At 46.7% G+C, this 21,673-nt stretch overlaps 1 protein-coding gene across 1 annotated transcript in view; it reads right to left on the bottom strand.

Annotated features, from left to right (window-relative positions):
- Positions 1 to 4,431: 4,431 nt before the first annotated feature.
- Positions 4,432 to 21,673, bottom strand: part of ATP6V0A4 (ATPase H+ transporting V0 subunit a4) — a 38,894-nt gene continuing 21,652 nt past the window's right edge. Inside the window, exons 12-17 of the mRNA XM_019930874.3 lie at positions 20,878 to 21,094; positions 17,681 to 17,782; positions 12,427 to 12,555; positions 8,460 to 8,577; positions 6,715 to 6,886; positions 4,432 to 4,807 (exon numbers count right to left, since the gene is read on the bottom strand). Of these exons, the coding sequence (XP_019786433.1) occupies positions 4,714 to 4,807; positions 6,715 to 6,886; positions 8,460 to 8,577; positions 12,427 to 12,555; positions 17,681 to 17,782; positions 20,878 to 21,094 (832 nt within the window). The 3' untranslated portion in view covers positions 4,432 to 4,713. The remainder of the gene's footprint in view (positions 4,808 to 6,714; positions 6,887 to 8,459; positions 8,578 to 12,426; positions 12,556 to 17,680; positions 17,783 to 20,877; positions 21,095 to 21,673) is intronic.

Consider the following 21,673-nt stretch of genomic DNA (forward strand, 5'->3'; position numbering starts at 1 on the left):
TCAGGAGAGATGTCTGAAACTGTGTTTTGTCTTTCAACAAATATTTATGGAACACTACGATGTATCAGACAATAAAATATCATGAAAAGGGCTCCTGCCCCCAAAGCACTTACAATCTAATGGGGGATAAAGGCAAGTATTCAGGTGGGAACCACATGGTCCCAAGGGTAGCAGAGGTTGCTCTGGCAACGTAAGGGAGGCCCTGTTTTGCCGAGTCCTGGGACCCAGGGAGGCGAGTCCTGAAAAACTGAGACCTGAAGGACGAGGAGGATTTGAAGCTCTCCTGCAGCCTTGAATGGTTCACTTCCAGACATACTTTCCACAGGGAAAAAATAAAGCTCTCTCTCTTTGTGTGTGTGTGTGTGTGTGTGTGTGTGTGTGTGTGTGTGTGCGCGCTTTCTTTAGGCTACTCAAGTGAAGCAGTGGGAGTAGAGAAGGAGCAAAGATATCTGTAACTGTCTGTGATCGACTGTAAACACCACTACACTCGGACTAGCCAGGTATGTGTGATTTTTAACTGATAAACTTCCTTCTTTTAAGTGTGTTATGAGGATTAAATGAGATAATGCTTGTATAATACAGCACAGTGCTCACTGCAAGATAAGCGCTCATGGTCGCACTGTTTCTCATCTCTGAATAAAGGTATCAACTAAATTTCTAAAATTTCACCATAATCACAAATCAATTACACTCAGGGTAAGTTTTTAAGCATCTACAGTGTTATCAAATGTATATCTCTCCAAATGCAATTATTGCTAATATTTGGCCAACATGAAAACACCTTGGACTCAAATTAAAAACCACCCAAACTGGGGGAAAAAAACTTGCTTGTTTTCTAAAATAGATTGATTAAATTTCAAGGGTCAGCTTAAGTGGTGTTAGGAAGCCCTCACACGTGCCATACGCCTATTGGAACATAAGACCAAAAATAACCTCTCTAATCAGATATGTAACAGTGATATCCACCCAACCCAGTCACCTTATACTTATGAAGAGCGCAACAAAAGGGGTAATTTTCACTAAGAACGCGCTTGTTCTACATTGCTTTCAATTGTAAAACCAGCGTATTTTACAGAAAGAAAAACCTTCTGAACATGGAATGGCCTGGTTGGTGCAGGGGTGTGGTGCTGGTGGACAAAAAAGCTGGCAGTCACGTGTGACCCAGACTCCACTCAGAGGAGCAAACCCGTTCAGTTTCGCCAACTGTAACATCAATCTTTCTAATGCCCAGCCCTTCCTTGAAGATGGTCAAGGCTCAGATGCATTCCCAGTGTCAGGGGAGTTGCCGAGGGATGGAAAAAACAAACATATAAACTACCCGCAACAGAGAAAGTTTTCATTCCTGCCCTAGTAGGTTATACGGGGCCTTCAACCACAGGATTCCTTGGTGGGGGCATGTTGGTTGTAGGGGTGCAGGGTTGTTGATAGGGTATTATCAGGATTTTGTTATTCACATCTGTGAATTATAAAGAGGCTTACAGGACTTCCCTGATGGCGCAGAGGCTAAGAATCTGCCTGCCAGTGCAGGGGACATGGGTTTGAGCCCTGGTCCGGGAGGATCCCACATGCCATGGAGCAACTAAGCCCATGTGCCACAACTACTGAGCCCACGGGCCACAACTGCTGAGCCCACGTGCCACAACTGAGCCCACGTGCCACAACTACTGAGCCCACGTGCCACAGCTACTGAGCCCACGTGCCACAGCTACTGAAGCCCACACTCCTAGAGCCCATGCTCTGCAACAAGAGAAGCCACCACAACGAGAAGCCCACGCACTGCAATGAAGAGTAGCTCCCACTCGCCGCAACTAGAGAGAGCCCGCGGGCAGCAATGAAGACCCAACACAGCCAAAAATTAATTAATTAATTAATTAAAAATAAATAAGTAAAAAAAATAAAGGGGCTTTCATTCCATGTCATTAAGAGGACGCTCGAATACTAACTCAAAGTTAACAGATATGGAAAGTATTCTCTTACTACATTTTCTTGAGTTCCAGCCAAAAGTTTCATTTAAAAAGTTTTTATAAAGAGGACGAAATATTTCGGAGATGAATATGAGGAAAGTTACTGAGAGACAGAGCTTGTAATCTCAACGCTGAAAAAGAATGTTGGAAAAGCTGAGTTGGCATCTTCTATTCTTTGGCTCCCTAAGTCATTCTAAATCCCTTCTAGCCTAGGAAGAGGATGGATGATGGATAAATGCATGGAGGGATGGACAGATAGATAACCAGTCAGACCAATTCAAGAAAATAGGGACTAACATGGGGAAGAATGCTCCACATCCCTCACTATCATTCCTGAAAACCTACAATAGGAAAGTAACCATTGCCTGCCTTCAAATAACTGACATATTGGGGATTTACTGTGAAACTCAAGGGCTCAGATGGAGTCCAGGCTTCATTCAAACAATTTCTAAGGAACTGATGGACATTTTATTCTACTGCATTTTGCTACACTTAATTTTTGAGCCAAAAATAATTAGGCCGTGTAGAGCTTTTTAAAACTGAACTTGTGTGTGTGTGTGTGTGTGTGTGTGTGTGAGATGTAATTTGTTTTGCAATATCATCAGTAAGAAGAGAGAAATTTTTATACTCCATCCGTATTCAGCCAAGTACTAATGGTCAAATCCCCTTGGCTCCCAGAGCAGAAAAAGCAAATCCAGATCTATGTTGCCTGTCGGAGTTTCTTACCTCTCTGTATTTCCTGGGAAGCTTTCCAGTTTTGGGCTCTTCTGCTCTTCCTTACTGCAGCTGAGTCTTACACGGAAGTTGGGCCACTGATGGCCTCTTGGGGGCTTCTGGACTTCCCTTCCCAAGAAGCCTGGCTCGCAGGTCTTCTCCTCCCCTTTCAGCTTAGTTCTGTGAACAGGATTCTTTAAGGAACAATCGTGCATCCTGGGCGACTGAGTGACATGCCGGTCACACCCTCTTCTCAGCAGCCCTTCACCCAATCCCTTTTTAAAGGGGAGATGACATCTCTCATCGAGACAGAAAGAGGCTGCCAATCCTTGGAGGAAACTACTATGTCGTTCTCAAGAAGGCCGGGGATTTCTGAAAGAATGGGGGTCTCAGCAAGCAAAGGGCAGAGGGCAGCTTTGTTTTTTCACGCCTTTTCTCACAGCCATCACTGTTTAGAATTAAACGGCAAAAGGCTGTGATCCATGTAGGCATAGCGTATTTTTAGATAGCCGTTGAGAAGGGCAGTGATGAGCTGAGAGAACCTTGAAACGCTCTGGTGACCTTGGCAGCACAGGGATTTATGGACTTACAAGAACCGTTTACGTACTACTTTAGTCTGTCCTTTTCTTTGATCAATGCCATTGGCTGAGTACCTCATCCATGCTTGGTGCTCTTCGACCCCCAGCAATACGTGGAACACTCCAGTTCCTGCCCAAGGGCACACATGATAAAGTATCGAAGTTGGAACTCATAGATACGGAGTCTTCTGACCCCAACTATATCATTCTTGAGCTCGACCTGTTTTAATCATTAAATGAATACTTGCTGAGCACCTGGTTGTGCCTTAAATTGTGCTGCACAAGTCAGGACACCAACGTGGAAGGTGACACGGACGTTTCCTTGGGCTTGAACAACGACACTTGAACATGAACAATCATCAACCCCGCTACACGGAGGGGCAGGTGGGAGCTTAAAAAAAAGAGAGATCTGTCCAAAAGGCGATTTTGCATTTGGTCAGCTCTTCTGGAAACTTATTACAAGCTAGATACTATGCGAAACTGCTTTGTAAACTGTAAAGCACTACACCAATGTTAATGACACTTAATTCTACCCGTATAGTTACCATAAAGATGGTAATTAACCTGAACACAGGCTGTTCAGACTAGTCGACGGAACACATCTTCCTCTACACCTGGATCTTGGAAGTTTGCCAGTGAAGATGCATAAGGAGTGACTCTGGGGCCGGCTGACCCAGAGAGCATCAGGGTAGACTGTCTGGCAGTCTCCTTTCCGGCAAGCCATTTTCCAGAACTTGCTGAAGCCTACAGATCTCCTTCTCCAGTTAACTCCAGCACAATGTGCACTGAGAATAAACAAAATCACTGATGATATCATGTTGTCACACTTCATTCCACAGGATTTAACAATTCGAGCCACGCCAGGGCCAGGCCTCCATCTGAACAGAGAACATTATCTGTGTTTCCTCACCTGGAGTGAAAACTCTTGAGAACGTCCCTAATCCTGTAAAACTTAGCCCCCGACAAGGAAAAAAGGTATTTGAGGAAGGAGGCAATGAGGAATAAAAAACCATAACCTTTCTCTAGGGTTACTTTGTGTAACTCTATTGTTTAGCTTTGGCCTATAGTTATCAATACTCAATTTTACAGAATAATGTTGAAAAAAGACACCTTAATAACAAAGTGGATGACCCAGAAGTTTAATTACAAGAAAATCTCAGTTTGGCACTCCCCTCTCCCCATTTCTCAATCATTCTAGGATTTGACAATTAAGACCCCGCATGAGGTTGAAATGACTTGCCTGTGTAGTCTCTCTACGACATGGTTAAGTCATATCAAATCCCAAGGCTTACAGATACAATACATGGCTTCCTCCCTCCGGTTAGCGAGAACAATCATTCCATTGACTGCCTTATGCAGGCTGACGTTAAAGACAAGACAACACTTCTTTCATTGGCACAGAGACTGGTGTAGGAGGTGACTGATGGAAGAGGCGGCTGCAGCCGCCAGACGTGCAGCTACTGCTCAGCTGTCCCGTCCAGGATTTGTTTAAAGGAGAACGGAGAAAACTTGTAACCAGCCCCGACGTAGAACTTGTTCTGGAACTCCACCCTGTTGTTAGGGGCAAGGAGAAGGGGGTTTGAACACATAAACGAGAGGCTGGCAGCTGGAGGGGAGAGGCTGGCAGCTGGAGGGGAGAGGCTGGCAGCTGGAGGGGAGAGGCTGGCAGCTGGAGGGGAGAGGCTGAGCATGTGTAAAATCAAGCACCAGGTGACGAAGGCGCCCCAGGCTGGCAGCCACCACAGGAATCCTCTGAGGCTTTTTTTTTTAATCCTTCTCTTGCCTCCCTCTTACACCTTTCCCTCCCCCGACCCCACTTCTTCCAGGCCTTTGCTAGTGGCCTCAAGGACCAGAGCATGACCTCCCCCAGCTCCCAGCAGCCGGGAAGCCCTCGCTAGGCAGTACTGGATAAGGAGCTGTGATGAGACAGCGTGTCACCAGGTTGTACGAGGTTTTTTGTTTCCATCCTGATCTTAAACTGTGGGGCTTACGTGATTGCAGACCCACCAGAGCCTTGACATATATATATATATATATATATATATATATATATATATAGAAGATGTTGGGGGTAGGAGTTTAGTAATTTATTTATTTATTTTTGCTGTGTTGGGTCTTCATTTCTGTGCGAGGGCTTTCTCTAGTTGTGGCAAGCGGGGGCCACTCTTCATCGCGGTGCGCGGGCCTCTCACTATCGCGGCCTCTCTTGTTGTGGAGCACAGGCTCCAGACGCGCAGGCTCAGTAGTCGTGGCTCACAGGCCCAGTTGCTCCGCGGCATGTGGGATCCTCCCAGAACAGGGCTCGAACCTGTGTCCCCTGCATTAGCAGGCAGATTCTCAACCACTGCGCCACCAGGGAAGCCCTTGACTTATATTTTTATAACTTACATAACAGATATCATGTATGATCATTTCCGCTTTATTATACTGCAGAGTTCATTTCTTTAATGAAACGGGGAGAAATGATGTTATAGCCTCAGGCGGGGGACCCTGTGATTCTCTCAACAGGTGAAGTGTAAAACCTTTCCTTTATGAACAGTGGCCACAGAGGGAGGGAGGAAGCCCCAGGGTTGCTAAGGACAGTCTGGTTCAGGGTGCACAGGAGCCCTGATGCTTCAGTATGGACAGCACGCTCAAAACCCTCGGCTGAAATGGGACTTGGGGGAGAAAGAAGCCGAAACAAATGTTTTCATATTCGTCAGCCCAGTGATGGCCGACAGTCTCTGGACACATCTGTGAATGTCAAGGGCCTCCAGTGAGTGCCTTCCTCCTGCTGGGTATCCTCCTTCTGTTTCCACTTTCCAAGAGTTTAGTCGCGGGACTTCCCTGGTGGTCCAGTGGTTAAAAATCTGCCTTCCAATGCAGGGGACGCAGGTTCGATCCCAGGTCAGGCAACTAAGATCCCACATGCTGCAGGGCAACTAAACCCATGCGCTGCAAATACTGAGCCCACACCCCACAGCTAGAGAGCCCACGCGCCACAACTAGAGAAGCCTGCATGCCACAACGAAGATCCCGCGAGCTGCAACTAAGACCCGACGCAGCCAAATAAATAAATAAATAATTTTAAAAGGAAAAAAAAAAAGAGTTTAGTTGTCTGTTCTGTTGGTATAACTCCAGCACTCAGCAACAAAGGCCAGACATCCCAAATTTGCTCAGCATTGCCCTCTGCGAGCCTTTCAGATCCGTCATCTTACCAACAGTTGAAGCCAATTATAATAACAAATGAACATTTCTAACATGTCTTACAGAGCAGTCACTGTATATGTATATAGGCTCCCAGGTATTACATCATTTAATATCATACCAACAAGGGGACTAAACTAAGCTTCCAAAAAGGTACGTGAATTGCTAATGTCACACAGCAGGTCAGGATTTGAACCCAGCTGGCTGGCCCTACAGCCCATCCTCCTTCCCTAGAGCACACTGAGAGCATCTACCCTACAACCAGTTCTTACCAGTGCAGCCGCAGGGCGTGCAGGAAAGCCGAGAGGCCCTCCATGATCAGAAGGATGGCTACCGTCAGAACAGCAAATATGGCAAAAATGATGAAGACCCCAATGAGTCCTCCCCAGCCTTGCACACGAAGGCCAATGTTCATCACCATGGTCCAGAGCACTTCAGACAGTTCTGCAAGATGCAGGAGAAACTTTCTCAACCACACAGTTTATCGGGCAAATGCAGACTATTCTTACACCATAATCCTGGACCTGCACACCCTACGACTCAGCAACTCCACTCCCAGGTGGAGAAGGCGGTCGTGTGTGCCCTAGGGTACCTGTGTGAGACTGTCTACGCAGCTTTGGAGGAGCTTCCATCAAGAGGACAAGTATAGGAGGGCATATTATTCACCAATGAAAGTGAGCAGACCATAGCTACTGGCAGCAACGTGAATATATCCGAGTAACATCATCTTACGCCAAAGAAGCGAAACACAAAAGAATATATGTACTATGATTTGATATGCACTGAATGTTTGTTTCTCCCCCAGCCCCTCAAATTCATATATTAAAGCCCTAACCCCAAAGTGATTGGTACTTGGGAGATGAGGGTGGGATCCTCATGATGGGATTAGTGCCCTTTTAAGAAGAGATACCAGAGAAACCCCCACCCCTTCCAGGGAGATACTGTAATTACAGGAGTTTGTGCAAGGAAACAAACACAGCCAGAGCAGTCAAGACCACACAGACGCTGAGCACTTGCTTTTCTGCTGTAAGTCAACGATCAGGCTCACTTTCACTGCTTTGCTTTCTATCCCTTTAGCACACATTTTGGCCTGGCTTCTCTGTTCTTGGCATTATGCCCAGGGCTGGGAATGCAGAGATAAAAGTCAGGGTCCTTGCCTTTCAGGAGATGACACTCTAGTAGGGAGACAGGCTAATGAGACAGAATTACAATCGGTGCTAGGATAGGGGCACCTCCAGAACCCAGGGGAAGGGCACCTTCCAGACTGGGGGCCAGGGAGGAAGACTACCCGGGAAAGGTGCTAGCTAAGCTGAGTTCTGAAGGAAGGATGAGACATCAGGTGGGAAGAGAGTGAAAGAAGGGAAGAATTTTACAGGCAAGGGAGCTGCAGGGCAAACACACAGAGGGGCCCAGCTAGTGTGGCATCTGCGGGAGCCTCAGTGCAGCTCCTTGTGGCCACTGCACATGAAATGGGGAAGCGGGTGGGGGTAATCGGGAGCCAGTGGGGCATGGAGGGAAATACCAAGAGACAAGACTAGAGAAGCAGGCAGAAATCAAGAGGGGTTTTACACAGTAAGTTGATGAGTCAGGATTCCAGACTTAAGTCATTCTTGAGGCTTGAATCTTTATACCAGGAGATGCAAGGGGCCTGCAGAAACTAGGAAAGGCAAGGAAATAGATTCTCCCCAAGAGCTTCCAGAAAATACAGACCTGCCAACACCTTGTTTATAGGACTTCTGGCCTCCAGACGGTAAGATAATCAATTTCACAGTGTTCTGAGCTGCCACATATGTGGTAGTTTGTTACAGCAGCAACTGGAAGCTGATACAGAGGGTAACCATTCCAGCAAGATAAAGCCAGACCTACTGAAAAAGGTCACTTCTACTATGAAAGAAGAGCCATTCTTCTGGTCAGCGCACCAGAGATGACCCAGAAGCCACTTTCACCTAGAAGTACATTGCATCTGTTTCCAAAGGGACAGGCGATGGTGACCCTGCCATGCGGCCCGCTCACTCACGTGCATGCGCCAGGCTGAGGGCCCAGAGCCGGAGGTAGGAGGCTGTGTTGGAAATGCAGCCCAGGCAGTACTCAATCGTGTGGATGGCCTGATGCACAAAGACGTCTCCAAAGCTGAACTGAAAGAGAGAATTTGTAATGCTATTTCATTAAGTACTTTCTACTCAAACGTATTACAAATGATACAACGGACGAATAAGGCCTGGACTCTGCTGTTAAGACACTTCCAGTTGAACGAGGGGGAAATAGGTATTAATATATTTGTAGAAACAGAATGAGCAGCCCACAGTAGGACATGGTGTGTGTGCAGTAACATTTCCCAGAAATGGCTGAAAAGAGCTCAAAGCAGCAGAGTGGTTGGTTGGTAAGGGGAGCTGAGATTTGTGCTGAGCCGTGAAGAACAGGGAGGGAAAAAGAGAAGCCAGTTCATTCCTGGTAAAGAAAATGACTCCGGGTGAGGAAAAGGCAGGTGGTTGGGAGCATCATGAAGGTAAGTTTGAGAGAAAAACCATTTGGCTCGACTGGGAGCTTGCTGAGGTGAGGAAAGACTCAGCTGTGGAAGCCGTGGGAAAGGCAAGGATGGACACAATCGAGAAAACCACCTGGAGTCATGAGGAACCGGTAGAAGTATCTCAATAAAATAAAGAAATATTGGAGGCAAGATTAATCTGGTAGAAAAATGGATCAGGGAAAGGACAGCCCATAAGCAAAAAAAGCCAACTTGTTGATTATGTTAGTAATCCAGGTATGAGGGGAAAAGGAACAATGCAAAGACAGCAATAGATCATTCTTTTCTTTCATTACTCTGATGTTATGAGGGAAACAATCTGACTGGCACCATCCCTGCCCTGAAGCAGCTCACCGCCCAGCAGGGAGAAGATGCAAACAGACAGTTACCACACATCAGCATGGGAATGCAATAACCAAGTATGCAGGGGTGTCGTGGGAACACAGAGAAGGGTCCCTCACCCAGCAGGGCCAGGGTCATACAGGGCTCTGAGGTCCCTGAGCCCGAATGGGTGAAAGAATGGCACTGGCAGAAATGAATACATTGGAGAAGGGGAGTAGCTGATTCCCAGACGTGTTGCATTGCAGGTGATAGCTGGCCATACAGGCTGAATCTCTCAGCACAGACCAGCAGAGGCAGAACAGGCTCAGAGGAAAAGTCTGGGCTGGAAAGGGACACCTGGGACCACACCTGTGCGAGGAGTGAGAGTGGGAGCTAAGAGAACATGAACTAGGGGAAGATCATGAGAAGAAGAGCTGCCACACTTAGGAAACATCTCAACTCAGAGATAAGAAAGAAGGAAATTGATGACAAAATGAAAAGGTCAAAGAGCTGGGAGCAGTCACAGGGCTGCGGTCCAGGACGTCAAGGATGGAGGGATATCCTGGAAGAAATGGGGGTTGTGGTCACTGGGGGTTGTAGTCAGATGCTATGGGGAAAAGACCAAAATCAGTGCCTCCCCTCCCATTCATCAGTGAAAACAGCAGAGAGGAACTGAAGGGGCGGGGATGGGCAGAGGTGGAGAGAGTGGGTAGAGAGAGTCACAGTAACAGAGGAACGTCTGGTGAAGAATGAACCTCAGCCAAAGAGAGGTCTGGCTTTGCCCCGGCTCCTGGGAGGCAACCTCTAAACGCCTGGCATTTCCCAAGTGAAAGAAACGTCTGATATTCATGGTCCGTCCCTGGGACCACACCTCACCGCTTTTGCTAATGAGGTGTCTATGGTGGGCACTTGGTAGTTTACGGGGGAGCTGGCTTCACGTGGTTAGAGAGTTGAGACTTTCAGCCACACGTTATCAACCCAAACGCATCTCCAGGGAGGGGACAGAGCCGGAGATTGAGTGCAACCACCTGGATTGCACTTGGGTCAATCACACCTACATAATGACACCCCAATAAAACATCAAACACAGAAGCTCACGGGAGCTTCCTGAGTTAACAATACGATAATACTGCCACATGTCAATGCCGGGAGAGTCATGCGTCCCTAAGAACGCTTTGCATTTGGAACCTTCCCAGTGTCAGATTCTGCTTACTTGTGTCTTCCTCTGGCTGGTTCTGATTTGTAGACTTTTGTTGTAAGTAAAACTGTAATTGAAAGTATAGCATTCTCCTGAGTTCTGTGAGCTGTCTACAAATGACTGAACAAGAGGGAGACTGAGGGGACCTCCAGACTTGTGGGTGGTGTCAGAAGTGTTGGGTAGACTTGGCAGTCTGGAGAACTGGGCCCTTAACCTGGAGTTTGGCTAACTCCGGGTACGGACAGAAGTGGGACAGGACCTGGAGGGGGAAGCAGAGTCGAGCCTGTATGTGCCTTGTGCTGGGAGACCCAGGCATTATTGTACTGGGGGAAGAGCCATCAAATGGGGCCTGAAGCTGCCCCCAGTGAAGGCAGCTGGGTCACGAAAGAGGTGGCAGGTGAACATTGACCGGATATATACCGAGGCCACAAGGAGGATGGATGAGGAAGGTTGTACTGGACAGGCTGGGACTTGATGAGTCAGAAGATGTGTGGGTTGGATTCTAAAACATTCCAGCAGGTCTGACAGACCTAGGAATACCAATCACCATGAATATGGGTTACTCTCTGTACCTGGAATCTTGTTGGGAAAACTTTCCATGATCCAGATTTTTCATTCATTCTAATTAACTATTCATTGGTGCAGATGAATACTTGTTGGTTTTTTTAAAGTAATTAACACCACAGACAGAGTTATTTATAGCATTTCTCAGGCCTCAGGAACCCTGTCCCCACTCCAGAATTAGAACAGAGCTCGGGTTAAAACCCCCTGCCCGGGGTTCAGGACCAGGACCGTGGGTGACTTCAGTCATGGTATAAAAACCACCAGCCGTCTTGTCTGGGAAAACATGGTACATTCCTGAGCGGGGAGCGGCTGCCTTGGATGGAAAGGGACAGGGAGGGAGGAGAGAAGAACGCATGAATCTGTGACTTCCCTTGAGAGGCAGACGATGTTACAAAGATAAGTGAACAAAGAAGAGATTGAGCCAGGGTTGAGGACAGAGGCGGGGATGGCATCTGAGGGTGCTTACGCTGGGGGCGAGGACTGAGAATAAATAACCCACTTCTTTTTTTATTTATTATTATTATTATTATTATTTTTTTTTTTTTTTGCGGTACGCGGGCCTCTCACTGTTGTGGCCTCTCCCGTTGCGGAGCACAGGCTCCGGACGCGCAGGCTCAGCGGCCATGGCTCACGGGCACAGCCGCTCTGTGGCATATGGGATCTTCCCGGACCAGGGCACGAACCCGTGTCCCCTGCATCGGCAGGCGGACTCTCAACCACTGTGCCACCGGGGAAGCCCCATAACCCACTTCTTGCTTCAATATAAGGGACCAGACTTGGCCTCTGCTCTCATGAGTGAGGGTCACTGATGGGAAAGATCATCATAAATTTACAGACTCCCAGGGGCACAGTTCTGACCAAGGAGACCTCAGTAACATTCAGGACCTCCTATGTCACTAAACGTGAGGCTGATATTCACCTCATACTCACAGATAGAGCGGCACCTGGGCGAAATGATTTAAAATGCTCCCTGATTGGTTGGTAAGTAGCTGTAAGCTTAAGTGACCCCCCTTTCCTGGGACCTCCCCAACTTCCCATGACTCAGTGATGACAGGGTTGCCACCAGCAGGGTCCTCCCAACCCTCCCAGCTCTACTGCCTAAGTCCATTCTGATTGGCTGGTGCCCACACACTACTGGCTGTCAAATACGTGAGCACCATCCCTGACTAGATCTGGCTTCTAGAATCTGTACAAACTGGAAGTCTTCATAGGGTGTCAAGTCCCAAATACCTCTTCCCTCTGCTTTAGATAAGTAATTTTTTTTTTGGCCATGCAGCTCGTGGGATCTCAGTTCCGCAACCAGGGATCAAACCTGGGCCACGGGAGTGACAGCACCAAATCCTAACCCCTAGGCCACCAGGGAACTCCCCCAGATACCTCTTCATCGTGGTCATCCTGAGCCCCATGGGCACCTGCAGAAGCCCTGTGACCAGGGCTCACGGGAGGATTGGAGTTGTCACCTTCAATGTCCTCGGTGGCATCTTCTTGGATCCTGGAGGCCTGTAGCTTTCAGCAAATAAGAAAATGCAGTGTCAAATTCACCCTTCGAATGACAAAATTTCTATATAAAATAAAGGCTCTCATTAAATATTAGCCATGTCCCAGATACTGTTCTAAACCTTCTATTCAGTCTTTTTATGTAAGCACAATTATCACCCCATTTTACAGAGAAGTAAACTTAAGTAACAGAAAGGTTAAGAAATGAGCCCAGGACTGCACAGCTGGTAAGGCTAGATAGTGGCAGAGCCAGGATTCAAATCCAGGCAGTCTAATTCCAGGGCATGTGCTTTTCTCCACTGTGTTCCAGAACGTGCCAAATTAATCACACTCTTTACAGTAAACCAATCGTCGTGTGACCCAAACAGCCAGATTTCTACAAGCAAAATCAGGAGAGATTAATGACTGCTATGGTCTGAATGTTTGTGTCCCCCCACAAAATTCATGTTAAAATCCTAACCCCCAAAGATGAAAGTATTAGAAAGTGGAGCCTTTGGAAGGCACTTAGGTCATGAGGGTGGAGCCCTCGTGAATGGGATTAGTGCCTTATAAAGGAGGCTTCAGAGAGCTCCCGAGCTCCTCCCATCAGGTGAGGACACAGAGAGATGTCAGCAGTGAACCAGGAAAGGGGCCTCAGCAGAAGGTGACGATGCTGACACCTTATCTTGGACTTCTAGCCTTCAGAACTGTGAGCAATAAATTTCTGTTGTTTTAGCCACCCAGTGTGTGGTATTTTGTTACAGCAGCCCAAACGGACTAGACAATGACTTTTCCAACACAAATATACTTTTTAAAATAAAAACATCACTTTATGAAAACAGCTAAGAAAAAAATTCAAGGAAAAAAAATCTAGGTGTAGTCACCATTCAATTTGGCCTGGTTTTCTCCTTGAGTCTGAAGAAAATATTTCTTTCAAGTCACTGTGAAATTTAATGTCCCACATCCAAAGTTTTTCCTAGAATAATTTCACGGGTGGCATATTGCAAATTAGGCATTAAAGTGTCTTTACCATTCTTTCTTCAGCAGGTCTGAACCTGATATTTGCAGATCTTTGGGCAAAGGTACAAATGAAAGCCCACATGCCATATGTTTAAATATTTAAAAGTTAGAAATCAAGCCAACAAACTCCTAAATAAAATATGTTCTGGCGTCTGTCTTGATAAATAAATTCTCACAAGAACTTGGAAGGCCAGGTTCAAATTCAGCATCCCACACCAGGACATGGCAGCATGGGAGAGCTGGCCCTGCACCCTGGCGTGTGACCCTTCCCTTCTCACCTGTGATTTCATCTCACAGCACAAGGGCCATGGCCTCGTGTGCACATGCGTGGACACTCCCACCCAAATGTCTACGTTCCACCCACACTCCCTCCTTGGGAGTCCTGCTGCCCCTTGGCCACACCAGGGTCACTGGTACCCAGGCCGGTGCTGTGGTTGGCCCTTTTTATGCCCTGGAAGTGGGCTTGTGTCCATCTGGACAGGAATTCCAGGGTGCTGGGTACCAAGAGGGGGCTCTGGGTAAGCCTTTCCCCTTGGCCCATGGTTCCTTGCCCCATGGTGAGGAAATGGGGCTCAAGTTAACATTACTTTGTCTTCTTGAAATCCTATTTTCTCTCCCCATCAACTTAAGGAAGAAAATACCAAAGGAGAAACAGACAGTTTTTCCATTTCCATCTTTAAATGCTAGCCTTTTCTGGTCATATCCTGAAATTGGTTCAAATGAGCATGAACAACTGTGTAGAAGCGTTGACACTGGGACTTTGTGGATCTTACTGACTCTTCTTCCCGTTCAAAATATACTTTGCAATCCCCCTAACTAAACATCTCACAATGTTTGAGCTGGATGCCATCTGAAATAAAATAGTAATCAATTTTAAATGAGTTACTTGCAACTGTCTAAAAACACGTAAAACACATGTGCACAAAGACAGACACAAGGATGTTCACAGCAGCACTATTTGTAATTACTAACAACACTGGAAAAAAGCCAAATAACTATCAATATACGAATGGATAACCAAATTGTGGTATATTCACGCAAGGGAATACTATAATACATAGCTATCTCTCTCTCTCTCTCTCACACACACACACACACACACACACACACACACACACGCACACACAATCTCTCAAACATAACACTGGATGAAGGAAGCCAGACCCAGACGAAGGCGTGGTGTATGGTTCCACTTACATAAAGTTCCAGAGCAGGGAAGACTAACCTATGGTGTTAGACGTCGGGATAGTGGTTGACCTTGGGGTGACAGTGACCGGAAGGAAGCACACGGGGACTTCAGGGTCTATGGTGTTCTGCATCTCTATCCGACTGCTGGTCACACGGATGTGTTCGTGTGATGATACTTCACTGATCTGTGCCCTTATCATTTGTGCCCTTTGATGTATGTAGGTTATACTTCAATGAATTTTAGCATAGAAAACACGCATGTAAATGCAAAGATTTTAAACAGAAATGCAAAGTTACTTCACTGTGACCTGGGATACGGAGTGATAGGAGACCTGGGTCCACGGCAGCAAGTCAGAAGAGGAAGCGGAATGTGGGTGGTCCAGGCGGTCCAGGGGGCTGGCGTGAGTAGTTCTGGGGAGGAGGTGTGCGCTCACTGGCTGCCTACAGGGTGCGTGCCAAAAGGGCCACATCACAGGTGGTCCTCTCGTGAAGGGGTTTCCAAACCATGTCCTGCAGGGACCCAGGGCTACAGGGTTACAGAAGAGCCGGAGGAGATGGGACCTCTGCTCATTTCCCCCAAGGCCCATCAGAACAAGTCTGTTTATAATTTCTATGAACTGGGCCTCTTTAAGGCTTCACAGGGGGACTTGAGAGGAGGCCAGATAATTCCATTATGGAATCATCTCTTGGATGGAGGTGGAAGGAAATGTTTCTAACATGAAAAAGGACCATGTAATCAGCAGCCTAAGGAGTCAATCGACAGCTACACATCCCAGGGGCCAAGGAGGCAGGCCTCCAAGCAGCCTTTGGGAGCCCCTGTTCCCCTGAGTCAGCCTAGGAGGTATCGCCCAAGATGGCAGACTACAAAAGCACCTCTACTTCCTTCCCTGTCATACAAGTCATCTGTGGGGAAAAGGGAGAAATCCGTCACTTTGGGCTCAGCCACTATTTAAACAGCTTTTGTGGAGCAAAGAATAAGACAAGCTATGGTTTGAGAGTCCTGGGACTCAGGTGAGCCAGCAGTAACCTAGTCCTCGACTTACAGACAGGTTGAGTTTCTAAGAAAGACAGTTGCATCTGTTTCTGCAGAAAGGTATTTGCCACCTTCCTTTGAAACACCAGTTCACCTATTTGGACAATGGTCCACCTCAACTCTCCTTTACCATCTTGGTCTCTCACCTATTAACCAAACAACAAACAAGCAGTCTTTGGTTTGTCTTCCTGTGTATTTATATCCCACATAAATTATATTTCAGACAGGTTTTGGATCTGGTCAAGGCTGGCAGGAAATAGTGGGAGAGGTAGGTGATTTAGAAAGAGAGCGCCACCTAGAGACGAACCTCCTGAACTCCAGCCTGGACCCACCCAGGTCCCCGACTCTACCATCAGCCACGTCAGGGTGTGGAGAAAAGGGAACACTCTTGCAGTGCTGGTGGGAATGTGAATTGGTACAGCCACTATAGAGAACAGTATGGAGGTTCCTTAAAAAACTACAAATAGAACTACCATATGACCCAGCAATCCCACTACCGGGCATATACCCTGAGAAAAACCATAATTCAAAAAGAATCATGTACCAAAATGTTCATTGCAGCTCTATTTACAATAGCCTGGAGATGGAAACAACCTAAGTGCCCATCATCGGATGAATGGATAAAGAAGATGTGGCACATATATACAATGGAATATTACTCAGCCATAAAAAGAAACGAAATTGAGCTATTTGTAATGAGGTGGATAGACCTAGAGTCTGTCATACAGAGTGAAGTAAGTCAGAAAGAGAAAGACAAATACCGTATGCTAATACATATATATGGAATTTAAGAAAAAAAATGTCATGAAGAACCTAGGGGTAAGATAGGAATAAAGACACAGACCTACTAGAGAACGGACTTGAGGATATGGGGAGGGGAAAGGGTGATCTGTGACAAAGCGAGAGAGAGGCATGGACATATATACACTACCAAACGTAAGGTAGATAGCTAGTGGGAAGCAGCCGCATAGCACAGGGAGATCAGCTCGGTGCTTTGTGACCGCCTGGAGGGGTGGGATAGGGAGGGTGGGAGGGAGGGAGACGCAAGAGGGAAGAGATATGGGAACATATGTATATGTATAGCTGATTCACTTTGTTATAAAGCAGAAACTAACACACCACTGTAAAGCAATTATACCCCAATAAAGATGTTAAAAAAAAAAAGTTTACCTGAAAATATTTCCAACCACTTAAAACATACGTGATATCAGCACAGCCCACTTAATCTTTCGCACTAACAGGGGGAAGCAGAGACCGATCATCTCAAACAGTGCCTGTGTGTCATTTCTAGACTCTAATGGTCCCTGGAAGGTTAATCTTCCCAAATCCTATTTGATTTAGGCTGACAGTAAACACTTCATCACCCCCTGAGAAACCTGAGGCTCAGGAGAAGTTGAGACAAAAGGAGGAAGTGGGCTGAAACTGGTGTTTGACAATAGGGTGAAAATCAGAAAAACAAGAACAGACTTATTTAAACGTGTTTCCTCCTCTAGTTCCCTCTCACCATCTGTAACATAATACAGTAAAAGCCCACAACTTTAGAATCCTGATGAAAACAACTTTCAATACTCATTAACACACCAAAACCACAGTAAAAGACTCTTATTTTCAACTAATAAAACCACCGCATTCAGAGCCTTAAAAGTCATTACCTACCACTTGACTCAGCACACACACCCCAAGCACGGTTTGCAGCAGGTAAGATTTAAATGCGACCATTATGCTGGAATCAAGAAAGCCCCAAGGAAAAGCTGAGCTCTATGGTAGGAAGCATCCCCGGGGTGGGCCAGTTCCTCACCTCACCAGGTCCTTCAGGCCCTGGTCAATGCGGTGTTCTCTCTAAAGCCCAACTTACACTTGCAGGGAGCCCACATTCCTACCCTCAGTGAGTGAACGGAAGTGGATGGCGCTTACCTGGGATCTCCGATGACTGGCTCTGAGAATAAACGGCTTAATCAGAAGCATCCACGGCACAGAAATCAAAGCCATAATAACACAGAAGCTCTGGACTTCTTGCTGCAAGACCAAAGCCGTAAGATCCCATCATTGCAAGGTGACTGCACAGCACGTTTCACAGGATACAAATGGTAAACATGTATCGTTTCAGCTGGACTTTATTGGGAGTGATTTACAGCGTTTCAATGGACCCATTCACCCTCCCATCTTGGGCTATTCCCAGTGCAGGGAGACAGCTGTCAGTCCGGAGGTACGGGGTGTCCACTCATGGCGGACACTGGAGTCTCCCTGTCTTTATTCCTTACTCTCCAAGTGGTCCCTTATCATACACCCGCACCATGTGGAGCCTGTCATTGGACAGAAGAGCTCATGAGCCACATCATAAGGGCAGCTTTACTTGTCCCTGGTCCCCTTGACTCTGCTCCGTGGGGACAGTCAGCCCTGGCCCTGGACAAAGCACTGGCCTGGCACTGCGCTGGCCACTCTGGAGTGACCAAAAGTCCTTGGGTCACTTTAAGTCACAAACGTACTGTCTCCATCAGTAACCTTGTATTTGCAGTACTACTAAGCCCTTGTGCTCTCTTTTTCAAAACAATCATCCCCTACTTGCACAGACTCACTGTGGGTGAGTCACCTAACGGGTCCTGGGATGCCTGGGCTGAACTCTCTTTTGCTGTCTCTCTCGCTGTCACAATTCACTTTGGAGTGAGGCGTCTATGGTCTTCATGCCTCGCTGAAGCCCAGGCGACATCCCATTTTATCATCCTGTCACGTATTTCCTTTCACATCCTCACCCCCAACTCTTTTTCCTACCCTCCCGAGTCACTGGGTTTGAGGACTGACCCAGAGCTGCTATGGTCTGAAGAACCAGGACTCCTGGGAAGGCTTCATCAGAGCCATTGAAAAGGTGTAGAAACGGGGTGCTCAGAGTAAAAGGGAAAACGCTTCTTGAGCCCTCACATTTCTTTAACTGTTCTGGCCAAGCTCCCAGTGAGACAATTTATCATCATCCCAATTGTAGCAAGATTTACCCCGATAACAGTGGAAACATTTTATCTTCTCCACCTCCTACCCTCCTCCACTCTTATTTTCTTTTCTTTTATTCTTGGCTGAGTTGGGTCTTCGTTACTGGCCGCGGGCTTTCTCTAGTTGTGGTGAGCGGGGGCTACTCTTCGTTGCGGTGCGCGGGCTTCTCATTGTGGTGGCTTCTCTCGTTGCAGAGCACAAGCCCTACACGTGCAGTAGTTGTGGCACACGGGCTCTAGAGCACAGGCTCAGTAGTTGTGGCGTACAGGCTTCAGTAGTTGTGGCACGCGGGCTCAGTAGTTGTGGCTCGCGGGCTCTAGAGTGCAGGCTCAGTAGTTGTGACGCACGGGTTTAATTGCTCCGCGGCATGTGGGATCTTCCCAGACCAGCGAGAAGACCTATGTTCCCTGCATTGGCAGGTGGATTCTTAACCACTGCGCCACCAGGGAAGCCCCCTCCTCGACTCTTAAGTGCTCCCAAGAAGGGGGAGAACCACGGGAACACACACTGCACTTGCCAGTCCCAGGCCCCTGTCCTTGAAGCTACCTCGTTGCCATTTGCCCATTTAGATATCATGCTTTTTCCCTTCACAATGTACAAAGCAACCAGAGATGTCTACTTATCTGTTGCTCTTCTTCTTTGATATTGAAACATGGCACGAAGCAACCAGAGCACTGTCTGGAGGAGGCTGTATTAGCAACTTACACTATCTCTTCCAGCTGCATGACGGGAAGATGAGGTTATGGAAACTGCAAACTGTGTCTAGATAATGAATCTTCATTCCAGGGTGTGGAAACCAGCCAACTCCAAATAACATTTTTGAATGGAAAAAAGTTGGAAAAGCCATTCACTGTTCAATGTTCAGCGCACTAAGACAGGACTTTAGTCTTTAGGAAAAGAATTAGCACATGAACTATGTGGTGAATCTGAGTACCGTGCCTCAAAGAGAAGACTTGTTTGGGAAATCCAAGTGAACTTTCGTTTAGACTCCAGCATTGCATAAACGGACCTTCCAGATACATTCATTTAATGCCAATAGTCTAGGGATGGTTCCTACACCATCGATGTATAACAAACAGGTGCAACAATAGTAAGGTGGGATACAAGAGAGCTTTCAGAGCTATATGTCGTCTCTGATTATTCGCTAAAATCATTCCTTACTTTTTCTTCTTCTTATTTGCTGCTTCTATAGGGGAGGAGAACGCAGCTAGGATTCAAACTCATGAGGACGTGTGCAGCTGTAGGAGGAGCATGGCTGTAACTGGGACCCAGGATGAGCAGTCACTGGCAGGTGCCATGTGCTGGTATTGGGAAATCTAGCCCTAGAGCTTGATCCAGAGGAATTAGAACCTATATAAGTGGGTCCTTCCTTAGTGAAAATCTACCAGCAAACAATATCATCAGGTTATCACTGGAGAGGCCAGAGGAAAAGAACTATTTGTGTTACCAAAAATTAGTCACTGAGATATTTTTATACCCACCTCTCATGGGACATTTATACTTTTTTAAAATAAAATATTAAGTTGATAATGAGGCTGAAAGAAACAGAAGTCAGAATGGCAATAACGTCCAACTGTTGGAAGGTATCATCCACAGAAGAAGAGCCCAAAGAAAAAAAGAAAAAGCATCTCCAATGAGCCCCGGAAGCTCACAGGACAGCATGAGTTTGGGTCAGTTTTCCAGAAACTCACTCCCCCTGTGAACAGAGGGATTCTTCTTCTTGACTCTATTTCAATTTTCTTTCTTGTGAACCTTAACTAGAGTTTACTTTTGTAATAAAAGATTATTCATTTTTAAGGTGCTAGTTAGAGCACTTACCGTTTCAAGCCAATCAATCCCAAGGATTATTTTTTTTCTTTCTTCGCAGACAACGTACAAGCTCATTTTCAACCCCGCAGCAATAATCCCTCCCACGTATCACCCAGATAGGAACGGCTGGAGCCACACCGCAGCACCGCCCTCAGCACCCAGCCATTCATCCAATAGGACCTTCTGAATCTGAAGAACCTAACACATCGGGTGCTGAGACGGCTCAGTCTTGCAAATAATTACTCTCTGCGATACCCAAGGGTAGGAGAGAGATTTAACATAATCAAGTGCGTAAAAGAAGAAAAAAGACCCATCAGTACCTGATGTTCGTATAGGGGTGCGTTCGAAGGGTCATTATAGTTAAACAGGAACATGTTGATGAAGTGAATGAGGATGCTCGGGGCTCGTCGGGACACAGAAACGTCGAAGGAGCACCATTTGAAAATGATCATGAAGACCAGGTATCCGAAAAGACACAGGATAAAAATCATCTCGGGGATGAACTGCAGAACGATGTTGAGAGTGTTCCTGAAGAATCTGAGGGTGGGAAACATACACACGTACAAGACAGAACATCGAAGGAATACCAACAACTCACTATTCTCTCCAAATCACCACATGTTCATTTCTTTGAACCCTGCATCCACTCCCCAGGCACGTGGCAATCATGCATGGCTGGAGAAGAGGAGAAAGAAAGGTGCTTTTGCACAAAAGGTTCAGAGAGAACCAGGGTCTAGAAGATAAAGTCTGAGGCAGAGGGCAGGCTCACAGAGACAACTGATGATCTGGCCGCAGCTTCCCATGCAGACCGGATTCATATCAACACAGTTAATGGTACAAGGATATAGAAGCATGGCTTGGCAGGTTTTCCCCTAAGGATGCCCTAGGACAGGGGTCGGTCAACAATGGCCCACAGGCCAAACTGAGCCCATCACCTAGCTGTGTACAGCTTACAAGTTAAAAATGGTTTTTACATCATTAAGTGGTTGGGGGGAAAAATCAAAAGAATATTTGATGACACATGAAAATGATAGGAAATTCAAATTTCAGTTTTCATAAATAAAGTTCTATTGGAAGACACTCACACTCGTTTGTTTACAGAGTCTGTGGCAGCAT

This window comes from Tursiops truncatus, chromosome 9 (assembly GCF_011762595.2).
Source record: "Tursiops truncatus isolate mTurTru1 chromosome 9, mTurTru1.mat.Y, whole genome shotgun sequence".
Taxonomy (NCBI): Eukaryota; Metazoa; Chordata; class Mammalia; order Artiodactyla; family Delphinidae; genus Tursiops; species Tursiops truncatus.